Source organism: Cydia fagiglandana, chromosome 15 (assembly GCF_963556715.1).
Source record: "Cydia fagiglandana chromosome 15, ilCydFagi1.1, whole genome shotgun sequence".
In the NCBI taxonomy this organism is placed as follows: domain Eukaryota; kingdom Metazoa; phylum Arthropoda; class Insecta; order Lepidoptera; family Tortricidae; genus Cydia; species Cydia fagiglandana.
In genome coordinates this window covers 8,672,861-8,686,779 of record NC_085946.1, presented here as the reverse complement: position 1 = coordinate 8,686,779, position 13,919 = coordinate 8,672,861, and the positions used below count along the sequence as shown (strand labels likewise).

General features: G+C 40.7%; 1 protein-coding gene across 1 annotated transcript; it reads right to left on the bottom strand.

Annotated features, from left to right (window-relative positions):
* Window positions 1-424: 424 nt before the first annotated feature.
* Window positions 425-13,562, bottom strand: LOC134671581 (CLK4-associating serine/arginine rich protein). The gene is made up of 16 exons (XM_063529441.1): window positions 13,312-13,562; window positions 12,888-12,985; window positions 12,294-12,472; window positions 11,749-11,916; window positions 11,513-11,622; window positions 10,844-11,016; window positions 10,120-10,289; window positions 9,393-9,486; window positions 8,707-8,973; window positions 7,886-7,927; window positions 6,850-6,975; window positions 6,026-6,086; window positions 4,133-4,205; window positions 3,502-3,607; window positions 2,606-2,683; window positions 425-1,908 (listed from the first exon to the last, which is right to left on the bottom strand). Exons 1-16 carry the CDS (start codon window positions 13,408-13,410, stop codon window positions 1,347-1,349), a joined length of 2,406 nt encoding a protein of 801 aa, XP_063385511.1. The 5' UTR covers window positions 13,411-13,562; the 3' UTR covers window positions 425-1,346.
* Between the last annotated feature and the right edge of the window lie 357 nt (window positions 13,563-13,919).

Below are 13,919 nucleotides of genomic sequence, written 5' to 3'. Positions count from 1 at the left end.
AGCATTTAATCTTCCTATCTAAGCTATTTTGCATAGTTGCGGAGATATAAGCCACCACGCTAGAAAACTTCATGTTACATCTGGTTTTTGATTGACCCATTCGGGTTTTTCAAGACGTTTTATTCACGTCACGTTTCAGTTTCAAAAAAATATTGAAAATTGTGTGATGTACGGAACCCTTGCAACGCGAGTCCGACTCGCACTTGACCAGTTTTTTTTATTCGATTTATGAACATCGCAGAAAAGCGGTTCATTTTTTTTGATACAGAGAATATTTTCACAAATAATCGCTCGGAACGAAGAAAAAAATGTGTCCCAAGATTTGATTGATCACTCAAATTTTATTTATTGTGAATAGAGATAGGTAGAGATTTAAAAAATGTATTAAGTAATTATACTATACTACTATTAGAAAAAAAACAAGTTTTATAAATGAATAAGTGTATTTATTTAACACTGACAATATACAATAAAAGCTGCTTATAATATTACTAAAATAAAAATGGTGTTTGAAATATTTACACAAGTCTGAAGTAGAAAATACGAATCACGTAAGTTATATAACAAGACAAATAGTACTTTCTTTTGTTAATTATAATTACAATAACTAAATAATAATTGTATACTCTTTTTATTCATGAACATATGTGTTACACTTTGACAAGTGCAGTAAACTTTAAAAATTTTGAACACATACTATTTTGTAGTACATACAACGTTCAAAATGCATTTGCGCCCATGGTTTTCTGAATTAAATTCAAGATGAAATTTCTATCATACATGGATGAATCGATCGATGTACAGAGCTTATGTTTCTAGTTAGGTGACAGAACCACGATCATCTTTCAATTGGATTTGTGGTTTAATTTGGTTCGGCTATATTTTTGCACACACTTTTTTTGTAGAAGTGGCAACAGATGTCGATGACTTTTTAAATTTATTCGGTGGAAATACGATAAATCTACTCAATATTCGAAAAGGTCATGAAAATCTAGCAATATAATCAACAGGCCCCGTAGACAACATGTCAATCGCAAACGCTCCGTAGCGAACGAAACGCAATCGTCACTGTCACACTAATGGAAGAGCGATAGAGAAACCATAAAGCGGTTCGATGGCGGAGCGTAAGCGATCGTCATCTCGGCTAGGCCGCTCGATTAATATTAGAAACGTGTACACGAAAGAGACGGGGTCGAAACGTTTAAATATGGACAATATCTCGAGAAGCCTCGATCGAAAATTTACGGGAACGTGTAGAAAATACACATAAAATCCCTACAGCAGTGATATGAATTCGAACATCACAATCATCTAATTTGGCATCAAATTTCCAACCTCGGGCGGGCTTAATAGTCGACGAGCTTGACTTTGGTCCTGCCGTAACTGCCGGAAGCGTCACGGTCGTGGTCGGGGGGAAGCGGGGGTAGCGGCGGGGCGCGGGGCGGCGGCGGGCGCGCGCGCCAGGCGGGGGGCGGGGGCGGGGGCTCGTGCGCCCCGCCGCCCCCGCCCCCGCCCCCGCGGGGCCCGCCGCGCGCCGCGTACGGCCGTCTCCGCCCCATAGGGTAGCTGTTCTGATCCCATCTACTCTGCTGTTGCTCGTACGCGTTGTGATCCTGTCGGTTATATGTCGACTCCTGTCGGTTGTCGTAGCCGCGGCCCCGGTGGTCCCCGCCGGGGTACCTCGGCGGCGGGTAGGGCGGCGGCGGCCGGTCGAAGCTCTCGGTCTCGTATCTCCCGGCGTCCGGGGGGTCCCGCGAGCTCTCCCCGCCGTCGTACCTGTTTCTGTAGTCCGGGGGGACTCGGGGGGCGTCCCTGTTGGTCTCCCACACCGGTATCTTCTTTGGCGTCGGGGAGGGGCTCTTCGAGCGACTCCCCTCGTCTTTCTTCTTTTCCTGCGTGGGCGAGTCTCTGTGAAGAAATAGTACATTATTGTCGAGGCTCGGAAGTAGCTACTTGCAGGCTGAGGATTCGTTTTAAACGGACGACCTTGGGAGTCCGTTTAATTGAATCCGAAGCCAGCAAGTAGACTTCCAGCCGAGTCATATATAGTGCTTTTCTCAAAAATGGTGCAAGAAATATAAATATCATAGAAATATTTTACAAAAGCAACATTCTTACGTATATATTTTCACAGAACAAAGCCCTTGCCGCCTTTTTATTTTTTTTAATAAAAAAATAGAAGTGTATTTTTCTGCCGAAAATACGCCAACCTATTTGAGACAGCTAAATAGTCGCGGTACTAATCATCTGTTTGGCTGTTTAATGGGCCTGTGCCTTCATTTGATATGGCCATTTCAACTTTTAAAAAGTTTGGATCTCGACAAATAATGGAATTTGTATGCAACATTGCAGTCCTAAAATCGAGACTGCAATGTTTTTAACTTTTTAATTTTTGACTGACCATAAACTCCGCGCTTCGCGACCTATTTTTTACACGGCAAAGTCGACTTTGACGTCCATTTTTGAGAAAAAGCTATTGTTAAAAATAGTTTAAATTCACACTTTGCGAATTACATATTCAATACAGCGTTTTAGCCAATACTTTAAGATACAATGTGTCATGATATGGTTATGTGATGTTAACTTTTTTGAGTAAAATCTATACCTCGACGAACCACTATGACTTGCATCCGAGTCATCGTCGCTAGACCTTCTGTTCTGTTGATGCCGCATTTCACGTTGCCTGTGAACAGAAAACAAAAATGTAAAAATAAAATTGAATTATTGTCATGAGAACGTAGCTGAAAATAAAGCAAGATGCTGTTCTTATTATTGTATCTATCATACTTTTGTAGTAATTATGGCAAAATTTCTAAGGTCGTACAGCGTCAATTACTTTGTATATAATTTACAAAGGACTGTCTCATCTCCATCATAGACAGAGAATCATACTATCTTTGTCTTACACTAGTACTAGCACCCAAAAGGGTGAGTATAATTTTCCTGGTTGACAAATTGGTTTGAACTATATATTTGTTATCAATAAAGAAAAATAAATTATAGTAGTAAAGAAATTGCTGAATGGTAAGTCGCAGGGCATCATGTTTCACGTCACCACAACGTAAACATATAGTATATTATGAATGAGGGCTGATTTAGACGGCGCGCCAACTCGCATGGGATTTCAGTTACATTGCGGACTGTTGGTTACGTTCAATTCAACCGAGGTCGGTCAAAACCCGCAATGGTATGCAACTCGCATGCGAGTTCTCGCATCGTCTAAATCAGCCCTGAATGATATAGCGTAAAGGGGCCCACAGATGACCAGAGGGCCTACCGCGAACCACGTTCGAAGTGTTGCCTCCCTGTCAACCTTACGGACAAATTTACAAGTGCGATAGAGAGGCAACACGTCTAACGTGGTTCGCGGTAAGCTCTCAATTCGCCGGACGATATCAGCCTGTCAGTTGTTCGGAACTGTCAAATTTTGCGTTTAACTGACAGGCTGATATCGTCCGGCGAACTGGTAATCAGTGGGCCTCGTAATTGATGGAGACAGACTTGCGTCGCAGCTTGATGGCGAGCTCTCGCATCTCCTCGTCGCGCCGCGCCTGCCGCCGCGACTCGCGCTCCAACCGCTCCGCCTCAGCCCGCTTGTCTGCCCGCACTGCACCATACAAATGTTATATTATGTTACTGATTTCATAATAAGCTCATTATAATTATTAGGGTTCGAATATAAAATAAATCTCAGCCTAGTTTTGTAATAAGATTCGAGTTATGTACCGTACACAACTACCTGTACCTATTTATACCCCGTTTTTAGGGTTCTGTACCCAAAGGGTAAAACGGGACCCTATTACTAAGACTCCGCTGTCCGTCCATCCGTCCGTCTGTCACCAGGCTGTATCTCACGAGCCGCGATAGCTAGACAGTTAAAATTTTCACAGATGATGTATTTCTGTTGCCGCTATAACAACAAATACTAAAAAGTACAGAACCCGCGGTGGGCGAGTCCGACTCGGACTTGTCGGGTTTTTTTGACTAACCTCAAAGTAGTGGTAATTTACTTTTTGTTCCGAAATGCTAGGGTTCCTATGATATCTTATATTGCGGTACAATAATATTTTTATTTTGATTAACTAACAACTTCAGAAAAATGCTTTCAATATCCAAAACATATAAAACTCACGTTGCCTTGATAACTGAGCCTGCATTTTCTTTTTGAGCTTTTCCTTGAGCGAATTTGTCTGTCGCGATGAGCCCTGTAAAATAACAAAATGTTAATAAATGGTAAGGGACAGAGAACCAAGCACTTTGCTGAGCCTGGCTCTATTAATAAGTAATAACAGCACAGTTGTCAAAATGGTTTTGTAATATGATAGCATATTTTTGGGGTTTCAACTGAAAGGAAAGGTTATTTTAAACAATTAGAGTCAATAAGAATTAGAATGACTGTAAATAACTCCATTGCATTATACATATTTTGTATAATAATTATTAATATACTTCAAGTTAGAACTTGAAATTAAGATATAGTTGGATGGTGTTTAGCAAAAATGTGTCAACCCACTTTCATTTTGCAATAAGATGTCAACTCAAAAAATTGACGCTTAAAGTTGACATTTTATTGCAAAATGAATGTGGGTTGCAGTGGCGGCGCGTCCATAAAAGCCGATTCCCACCGGCTTGCCTGTTTTTGGACGTTTGAGCAGAGTTGTAAAGGAAATATGTAAGCCAAATTAGCCCCGGCTTGCCTATGGATGTTTGACGAGCCGCCACTGGTGGGTTGACACAATTTTGCTAAACTCCATCCAGTTCTAGACCTGTGACCAAACAACATAATTAGACTGTTTTAATGAACACCGTTTGTCCCATCCAGGAGACACAATTTGTTTACGTACCAAATCACATAGTACAGGGGCCTTACCATGACGTCCTTATTGCGATTCTGTTTAGGACTTAAACTGAATTGCTAAGGCCCACTTGCCCCATTCCACTAACCCGGGGTTAACCAGTTAAACCTGGCGTTACCATGGTCACCAGTACAATTTGACACTAGGTTATCGGTTTAACCGCTTAATCCCGGGTTAGTGGAATGGTGCAAGTGGGCCTAAGGGACGGAGCTATGCGACTTATATAGCTCCGTCCTTTAGCATTTCAGTTTAGGTCCTAAATAGAATCGCAAGAAGGACATCAGGGTAAGGCCCCAGGTGTCACTATGGATTTCACTGAGCAGGAGGGAAAGTTTGAGTTTGCATTTAGAAACAAGAGAAAGCAACAAATATGATACCTTTCTTCTTACTGTGCGGACTTTTAGAGAAATTTGAGGCAGATTAGATAGGACCAAATTACATCAACCACAGTTAATTGGTGCTTATCCAAATTATGAAAACAAGTTGTATTAAGAAGGTTCGAGTGAGATTTCAGTGGTTAATGGTAAAATATTATGGTCAAAGTAGTTCCAGTTTGTGCATAATTAAATTTCATATGTCCGAGTTAGAGTTTGGCCAAGCCTTGTAGCTTCAGCCTTCAAGACTTAATAAAACCACAACTACAATTACTTGTAAGAATGTCGACGTATGCCTTAGGGTGGTATTCATCTGTCCAATATCTTGGGCCCAATGTCATTGCGTCTCACTCTCAAAATGTGAGACAAAATACACGTTGGATAAAGAAATTGGACTGGTGGAATACCACTCTTAAGGGCTGATTCCGACGATGCGAGAACTCGCATGCGAGCTTCATACCATTACGGGTTTTGATTGGTCGGTTGAATTGGACGTAATCAACAGTCCGCAATGTAACTAAAATCGCATGCGAGTTGCGCGCCGTCTAAATCAGCCTTAACGGCTTGAGCCTGTAAAGCCAGACTGCATGATGCGAAGCGGCATGTTCGATTCGACACATTTCGATCTCGCGTGTGAGACCGGCTTAAGGCTCAGTCAAATTGCAACTAGAGACTTTTCATTATCAAGTTCTAAGAAACTAAGCAACAAAATATTGTCGGGTTACTACTGGTCTGTAAGTCAACTGTTCTAATGTGAAAGCGTACAAATTCAAAAGCAAAATGATTCTTACTGACTTTGGAGCTGGATCCAGTTAATCGTAACTGATTCTGGTTTGTGTTGGATTTAACCGCCGACCTGAAAAAAAAGAAATGGTACAGGCTAAAATTAACAAATATATTGATTGAAATGGGACTAAAATTATTGTTTTACGTTCGAAATAAATCTAGCTTATATTTTTATTAAAATTTTTTTTCTATGTTGTATCATTTGTGTGAGTCAATCGGTCCTCGCTAGAAATACGGGCGGCCGGTTGCTCTTTGTCTGATAGAAGCTATATGTGATGTGTCTAGTAGGTGTATATTACAGATTTGTTGGGGCAGGTCCCCGCAGCGAATACGGGTGGCCTTTATTATTTTTATTAACTGCATTAGTTAAAATTCTACAGTTATGTATGTTCTTAAAAATATTATGTTTTGCTTAAAGGGTCCAGCAGTGCTCCATGTGCATAATGACCTTTTAGACATGGAACATCAATATGTAATAAAATACCCTTGCAAGTCATATTTACGTAATTATACAACATGTATAAAAAGATTACCGATGTGATTGACGTATTAGCTAAAAAAAGAGAAAATATCTTCTACTTAAAGATGGCGTGATACTTGTTAGATCGGTCATAGAAATCCGATACGATGTATTTACTCCTAATTTTACAGTACGATCGCTTCTCGTCATTCGACGCTGGAGCCGTCTCCATCTCCAACACAGAGAACCAGACTGTTATCTGTATTTTTTCATATGGCAACCCTATGCTCATCAGATTTACCTGATTATCGATGGATCTTATGGCTTGGAAATAAGGTTTAGTTTCAGTTAACCATGTGGGTACGTTACTCACGTGCGTTTCCCGTCGTCGGGCGTGTCGCTGGAGTCGGAGTCTAGCGAGAGCTCGCTGGAGGACTTGTCCTCCTTGCGGCGCCCGTAGTACCGCGGCACCGCCGCCTTCGCAACGCCCTTCTCGTTGCTGAAACACAAATACAAATGAAAATTTGAGCTCTCCAGTCATATTCAAACTGAAACTGAGGACTCGAAGGATGTTTCCAGGAAAGGTAGGCAGAGAAAGGCCCTCTGTTTTGTCTTAACGGGGGAAGTACCGTGTCCTCACACAGTCAATGTTATGAACACCATTTATGAATGTCAATCAGCATTAGAGTTAGACTAAGAAAAGTCTGCAGCGATTTTGATAGCCCACACAGTGCAAGATTGACGTTTAAAATAACACTGCGCGTGCACTGGCACTGCGTGGGCTATCAAAATCGCTGCAGACTTTTCTTGGTCTAACTCTAGGTAAATTATTTCTCAGACCAAAGTCTCAAATAGGTAACCTTTTACGTTTACGTCATAGTCATACAACAGGCTTTTTGACATTGACAATTAACTGTCCCAATCTGAATTGTAAACTGGCTTTGTACGTAGTCCGTGATAGCATGACCCATACATTGAACATGGTAAAAAAACATTGTGCTTAGATGATCTGCGATAGCGCCATTACATGTATTATACTATTACATAACCCCTTCGAAAGCTTAAACAAATTAAAGGTGTACAGTTAACTGTAAAAATATGGGTGTACAAATCATCTCAAAAATATTTCCCACAACTCTTGTCAGTGAATTATGGGACATATTTTTGAGTAAGTTCTTTACACTCGTAATTTTACAGTTGACTGTACAACTGTTAGAACGACAGGATTAGAAGTTACAAATATAAACATTTCCTGCTATTCTTCTTCTATTACTGAACAATGGAATATTTAAATGAATGTTGAGACAATTTTTTATTGTTTTACATACCTGGAAGTCTGTAATAAGACAATACGTACGCGATAGTAGAATATTATCCTTTTAAAATTGTAATAAATGCAACTAGCTTACCTTTCAAAAGACATGGACCTCGAGCGATTACGTTTACCGTAACTGTGGAAAACACAATAACATAAGTTGCATATAAATCTCAAATTAGACATGCCATAATATAGAATTTAAAGTGACATTTATTGGAAAAAGCATCTGTAATTGCTACTATGTAATTATGATTATATTCGGTCAATCATCTTAAAATAATCTCAATTTACTTAGGGCCACTTGCACCAGCCCCCTAACCCGGGTTTACCGGTTAAACCGTTAAGTTGTACTGTTAACCATGGTAACTCCAGGATTAACTGGTATTACTTAAACGGGACGCATCAAGACTACACGGAGAACGACATCGTGTTCGCGTTTCAAATGCCGATGCCGCGCGAGAACAGGATTCTAGACTCCTCTAGATGGCAACATTAACCGATTCGGGGCTGATGACACGGCTGCCGTGTCATCAATGTTTTTTACGTGTGGCGTATGACACGGGAGGAGTGTTATCATATTCTATGGCGCATGGCATGGCTGCTGTGTCATGAAATGATTGTTCCGCGCCACAGCCAAAAGTTTTCGTAAATGGAACACGCAACGAATCGGTTAAATTGTCGAAGGAGCGGCGTGTACGCCGGTGCCGGTAAGATGGCGTGTCGGGGGTGGTGTTGCCAGATTTAGTTAAAACTTTTTAAGATAGATATTAACACGCCACACCGGTTAACCTTGGGTCAGTGACTGGTGCAAGTGGGCCTTACAAACTAACGTGAAAAGTAACACAATATTTGAAGCCAAAACCCATACAACAAGGTCGCGTGACTCGTGGGTAAATAAGGTGTAATACAAACTTGGGCGGGCTTCTAGATCGTCTGTTCCTGTACTGGCGCGGCCTCGAGGTAGACCTCGACCGCCGCTGGGGGCTGTAGGAGCGCGACCTGGACGACGAGTAGCGGGACCGGGACCGCGACCTCGACCGTGACCTCGAGCGAGACCTCGACCGAGACCTCGAGCGGGACACTGAGCGCGAGTACGAGCGCGAGCGTGAGCGGGAGCGGGGCCGGTGCGGGCCCATGAACGGCCGCGGGCCTTGGTAATCGTTGTATTGTGGCGGTGACCTGAAACAATCAAAGAATACTTGTGTCGAAGCCTAGGTTTAGGCACAGAATAAATAATAGTACTAGGTACAGAAGACTCACTCTCTAACAAAACGCGTCTGTTACGATCAGAACAGATTTGACCGCTAGGTGGCGACAGCGCCACGCGCGGCCTATGGCTAGCCACCAAAATTGGTGTGGAACGGATGTACTTGTAGCTGCTTATAGCAAGGCGACGAAATCTCGGAGTGAGCCACGCCTGATTTAGGTTTGATAATCTATATTGACTGTGCTAATTCTGTTGTCTATTTTTAAATCGGCATTTGTTTTATTCTTAAAAATAATCGAATATTGAGACTAAATACCAATCAGGACCTAGTACTAAAATCGCTTAACATAAAGAATACCTACACTATAAAATTGTAACAAAATTCACTAACCTCGCTGGTGGTTTTCTAGCAACATCAGAATACAGTATTTCCGGTTTCAGGTTCTGTTTTAATTTATCAGCATATAGAGGTTTAATTGGAGGTGCTGAAACAAAAAATGAAAATTCAATTTCCTGAACTTTTAATATAGTATGTGATTAGATTCGCCTAACGATGGCAAGTACTTGGGACATTGTAAGTTTCTGTAAAGGAGAAATCGTTAGGAAATCGGACTAATCACAATGAGGCCTTGTTTCTCTTCTAGGTCGGAAAACATAAAGCGGTCAGGTTCATAAAATCGGCCAAGTGCGAGTCGGACTCGCGTTCTAAGGGTTCGTAATTTTTGATGTGAAACGTGAGTGAAATGTCTTTATAAAAGTCCCATAAGGGTCGTAGCAAAAACTAAGTAATTAAGTCTAATTGTCTGAAGATTAATTGCCTCATTTACCCTCCAAAAGTGTCCCTTATATTTAAAATTCATTTATTTACGTTACATGTCCGTCTTTGGGTCATAGACTTACATATGTGTACCAAATTTCAACTTAATTGGTTCAGTAGTTTCGGAGAATAAAATAGGCTGTGACGGACAGCCAGACACACGAGTGATCCTATAAGGGTTCCGTTTTTCCCTTGAGGTACACGGAACCCTAAAAATTTGTCGCCAAGCAATCTCCCGGTTTCCAAGCAAGCCAGGATGATGCTAGTAAGATGATAGTGTCGGTGTCACAGTTGGACTCACGGGGTTTGACCTCGTCGTCGTCCTGCCCGAAGGAGGTGATGAACTGTATCTGCGGCGCGGGCTCGGGGCTGCGGCTGGCGGAGCGGCTCACCGACCTCGCAGTCTCCGAGTTAGCACGTGGGGCTGCGTACGCAGGCGGGCTCACTACGCGGTGCTGCAGCTTCTTATCCCTGGAACCAAAAAATAAATACCTATTTAAAATTGTATATACAGATGTCAACCACAATGAAAAAATCAACGATGATCATTGATCAACCCTGGCCAAAAATTCTCGATAAAAAAGGAAGAAATATTAACATTTGAACCTATGTAAAAGACATGAAAGCAGTAGGGCCTTGCGGTTGCAACATCCGACCGCGGCCACGTCGCGACTTCAATTTTAAATATGCGTTCGCACGGTGGCGCGTTGCCGTAGTTGCGATCGCGCATAAAAATTAAAAGTAGTTCTGTGATAACAGTGGTGACCTGTACGATTAACTAAGTTGCTAATGCTAGACCGTGAGGCCGAAAACTTCAAATAATTTAGTAATCTCACATTTTTTCTTAAAGAAATACATTTTTACAGGTCCTGAACAAACAACTACTTATAACAAATCCTGGAAATTCCAGATAAATGACAACCCCGTAATATGACATTGAAATCGTTTATTGCATACCACATAGCAGATATAGGTGTTCATGTGACGCCCTGTTAGGGAACGGCAACAAAGTATGAATAACTCACCGATGAGCCCTTCTCTCCTTCCGACTCTTCCTTCCGGAGAACATGGCTTTCTCCTTTTCCTCCCGCAGCAGCTGCTTCTGATGCTCAGCGTCATCAGCGTCCCCCGTGAGGAACGAGAACAGGTCGCAGCCCGCCATGCCGAATAGCGGACCCACGCTGTTCAACTCATGAGCCTGTACTCGGAGAAGTATTGTTTAGTTTGGCTATAATACTATTGAATTTAAAGTAGAAAATTTAAGTACAAAATTTCACCAGATATGGAAATGCCATGCTATTTTCCTATCATTATTGCTAAGACCTAGGTTAAAATAGTTGATAAAATGTTTGACACAGGTGGCTATTACGAAGAGAGAGTATTTTAATTAGATTACTATGTATTCAATTAGGTAAGGACAGTGGCGTAACTACATATATCAACTGAGGCCCATGGCAATGGGGGCCTGTGCTCACAGCTTCTCGGTCAAACTACTCGGCATTTTGCCTACCTTTCCACCCTGTATAGATAGATCGAAAGCATGCCTTCAACTGGTTACTGAGAACTTGATTTTCTAATTAGGAACGATTTGATTGGTAAGGGCGTTGGACAATGATGATTTTACTGCCTTAATGTGAACGAACTATAGTTACACCACTAGATAAGCATTATTTAATACTCTGAGATAAACTCACCTGAGAAGCCTCCATCTTGTTGACATCGATACTCAGATCCACATCAATGATTTCCAGATCAGAGTCATCATCGGAATCCTCCGGCTGTTCTGTTTTTTTAACGTCAGGGCCTGTAAGTTAACACTAAAGGCATCAAAATTGCCTGAACAAAACTAGTTTATATGATGTCCCATTATTGTCTGCAAGCGTCACAGCAGATTGAGTTTTATATGTATTTATTGTAAAGTTGAATCTACCAGTAGGGTTGGAGCAAGACGGTTGTGCTCCGGGGTCATTATAATTGTATCCTATAGCGGCACCCGTCCCTTTCTTTTCATTTAACCTCTCTTTCTGCATCTCCTTCTCTTCAATAGTTACGCCAAATTGTTCCTCAATTGCTAATTGTTGTAGGAATTTTTCTTCACCTGAAAATGAAGCAAACCAATTTGTTTAGACATGAAACACACATGAATTTAATATAAATTAAAAAGATTTTATTTCGGACAACATATCTAAGGACAATATGTGAAATCAATATAGATCAATGATTTAACATGTGTTTATCATACACATAATATAATTTAGTTTTGTAATCTAACCAGGATAATTTAATTCCAATTATATTTGCTTTATTAATTGTAATATGAAGGTTGTTTATAATATGAATGTAGAAAAAAACACAAAGCAATACAAAAAACCTAGGGTGCAGCCAGAAGTAGGCAGGGCCGAAGCTGGTGTTAATCCCTCTTTGATTTTCTAAGACATATAATGTTAAGACAATAATAATTTATGATTTACTTACTTATTCCAAGAAACGCATTCTGTGCCAGAATCCTGTAACTTTCGTAGTTACATTGCCTCTCTTCTTGGCTCAAATCTTCAGGGGCAATAAAAGGATTTTTCACTTCCGGAATATAATCTAAATGTGCTCTAACATCAAATCTGTCAATCATGTTGCTTGTATCACCTTGCCAAGGCATCCTGAAATATTGCCGACATTTAGAAAAATATTGAAACAATCACACAAACAAACAAAAAATCTAACACATGTCCTTACCAGGATATGAACCAAGGACCTCCTACTAGCCTACTACCCTAGGAGGACTGCTACTAGCAAAGAATAAATAATAGTACTAGGTACAGAAGACTCACTCTCTAACAAAACGCGTCTATTACGATCAGGACAGATATGGCCGCTAGGTGGCGACAGCGCCACGCGCGGCTAATGCCAAACCCCAAAATTGGGGTCGAACAGATGTACTTTTAGCTACCTGTGACCAGCGAAAGTGAGACACGCCTGCTACTAGCCTAGGCAACTAACCTACCCTATCCTAGGATGTTAAAGCAATGGCACATGAAAACATGATTTTAGAATACAAAGAGCAGTCATTCTTACATTATAGCAGGTCCCTCTCCTGCTGCAGCTATAGCTGGGTCCAAGTGTATCTTACATGGCCTGCCATGTAGTTGTAAAAATTGTGTTGGCTCAGCTTTCTGTAACAAGTACCAAAGCTTATCACATTGCCCCCAACGCATATGTGCGTTCACCTTCATACAAGTTTGTCCCCCTGGCAGTAAATGCGTAATACGAGTATAACAGGTGCATAAGCGTTCTCTTGGCACTCCTTATTGACGCAAACATAACTACCTACTACGTTGTCATTGAAATGCATATACAACTATAGATACTTAGATCTCGGGAAGCGAGTTTAAATGAAAAATCGAGGAACAATACAATTAAGCAGTTAGAAAATTAGCACCAGATCATGTATATCGTATTAAAACATACGTTTAAATAAAATTATATTCAAAAAACATACAATCTTCTCGTAGAAATCTTTACGACGCTCGGCTCGCCTTCTGTAGTCTACTATCATCCCCCGGATCATCTTCTCCTGCTTTCTAGCCTCGTGCCACATCTTGGCAATTTTTTTAATGAAATCACATCAATATTGAATATAACATTACTAACAAACTAATGTATGACTTTACTCAGTTTAAAGACTTTAATTTAAAGTTTAAAGAGAAATTTGGCCTATCCGGACAGCACCGATAGATAACGCCATTTTGTTATTTTTTCCGTGTTGTAATTTGCCAGCCTTACAAAAATGTTGGCATCGTAAATATTAAAAGAAACAATATAATATAAAAATAACACTTATTTATTTATTTATGTCATATTCACAGTATAAAAATTTGTAAAACCTACATATTATTGTTTTTGGGAGTATGTACTTTATTAGGCAGCATTTTGGTGTTGTTTGTATGTGCATTTGTTTTCGTTTAAACAATTACTAAAATCGATGGTTATTTTGGACATGGCAGCACTTATTATTACAACTGTCAATTTGGAGATTTTCTTTCGAGAAGCGGGAAGAGAAACTCGGAGTAGATTAGCACTCTGTTTAAAATAGTGTAGTAAGTGTAG

What these genes read in the sequence shown, in the direction of transcription:
- LOC134671581 (XM_063529441.1), bottom strand. Translation starts at nt 13,410, where the DNA reads ATGTGGCACGAGGCTAGAAAGCAGGAGAAGATGATCCGGGGGATGATA. An exon ending in GGAGAGGGACCTGCTATAAT is followed by an intron (nt 12,473 to 12,887) that starts GTAAGAATGACT and finishes GCAATATTTCAG; the next exon opens with GATGCCTTGGCAAGGTGATA. An exon ending in GTCTTGCTCCAACCCTACTG is followed by an intron (nt 11,623 to 11,748) that starts GTAGATTCAACT and finishes GTTAACTTACAG; the next exon opens with GCCCTGACGTTAAAAAAACA.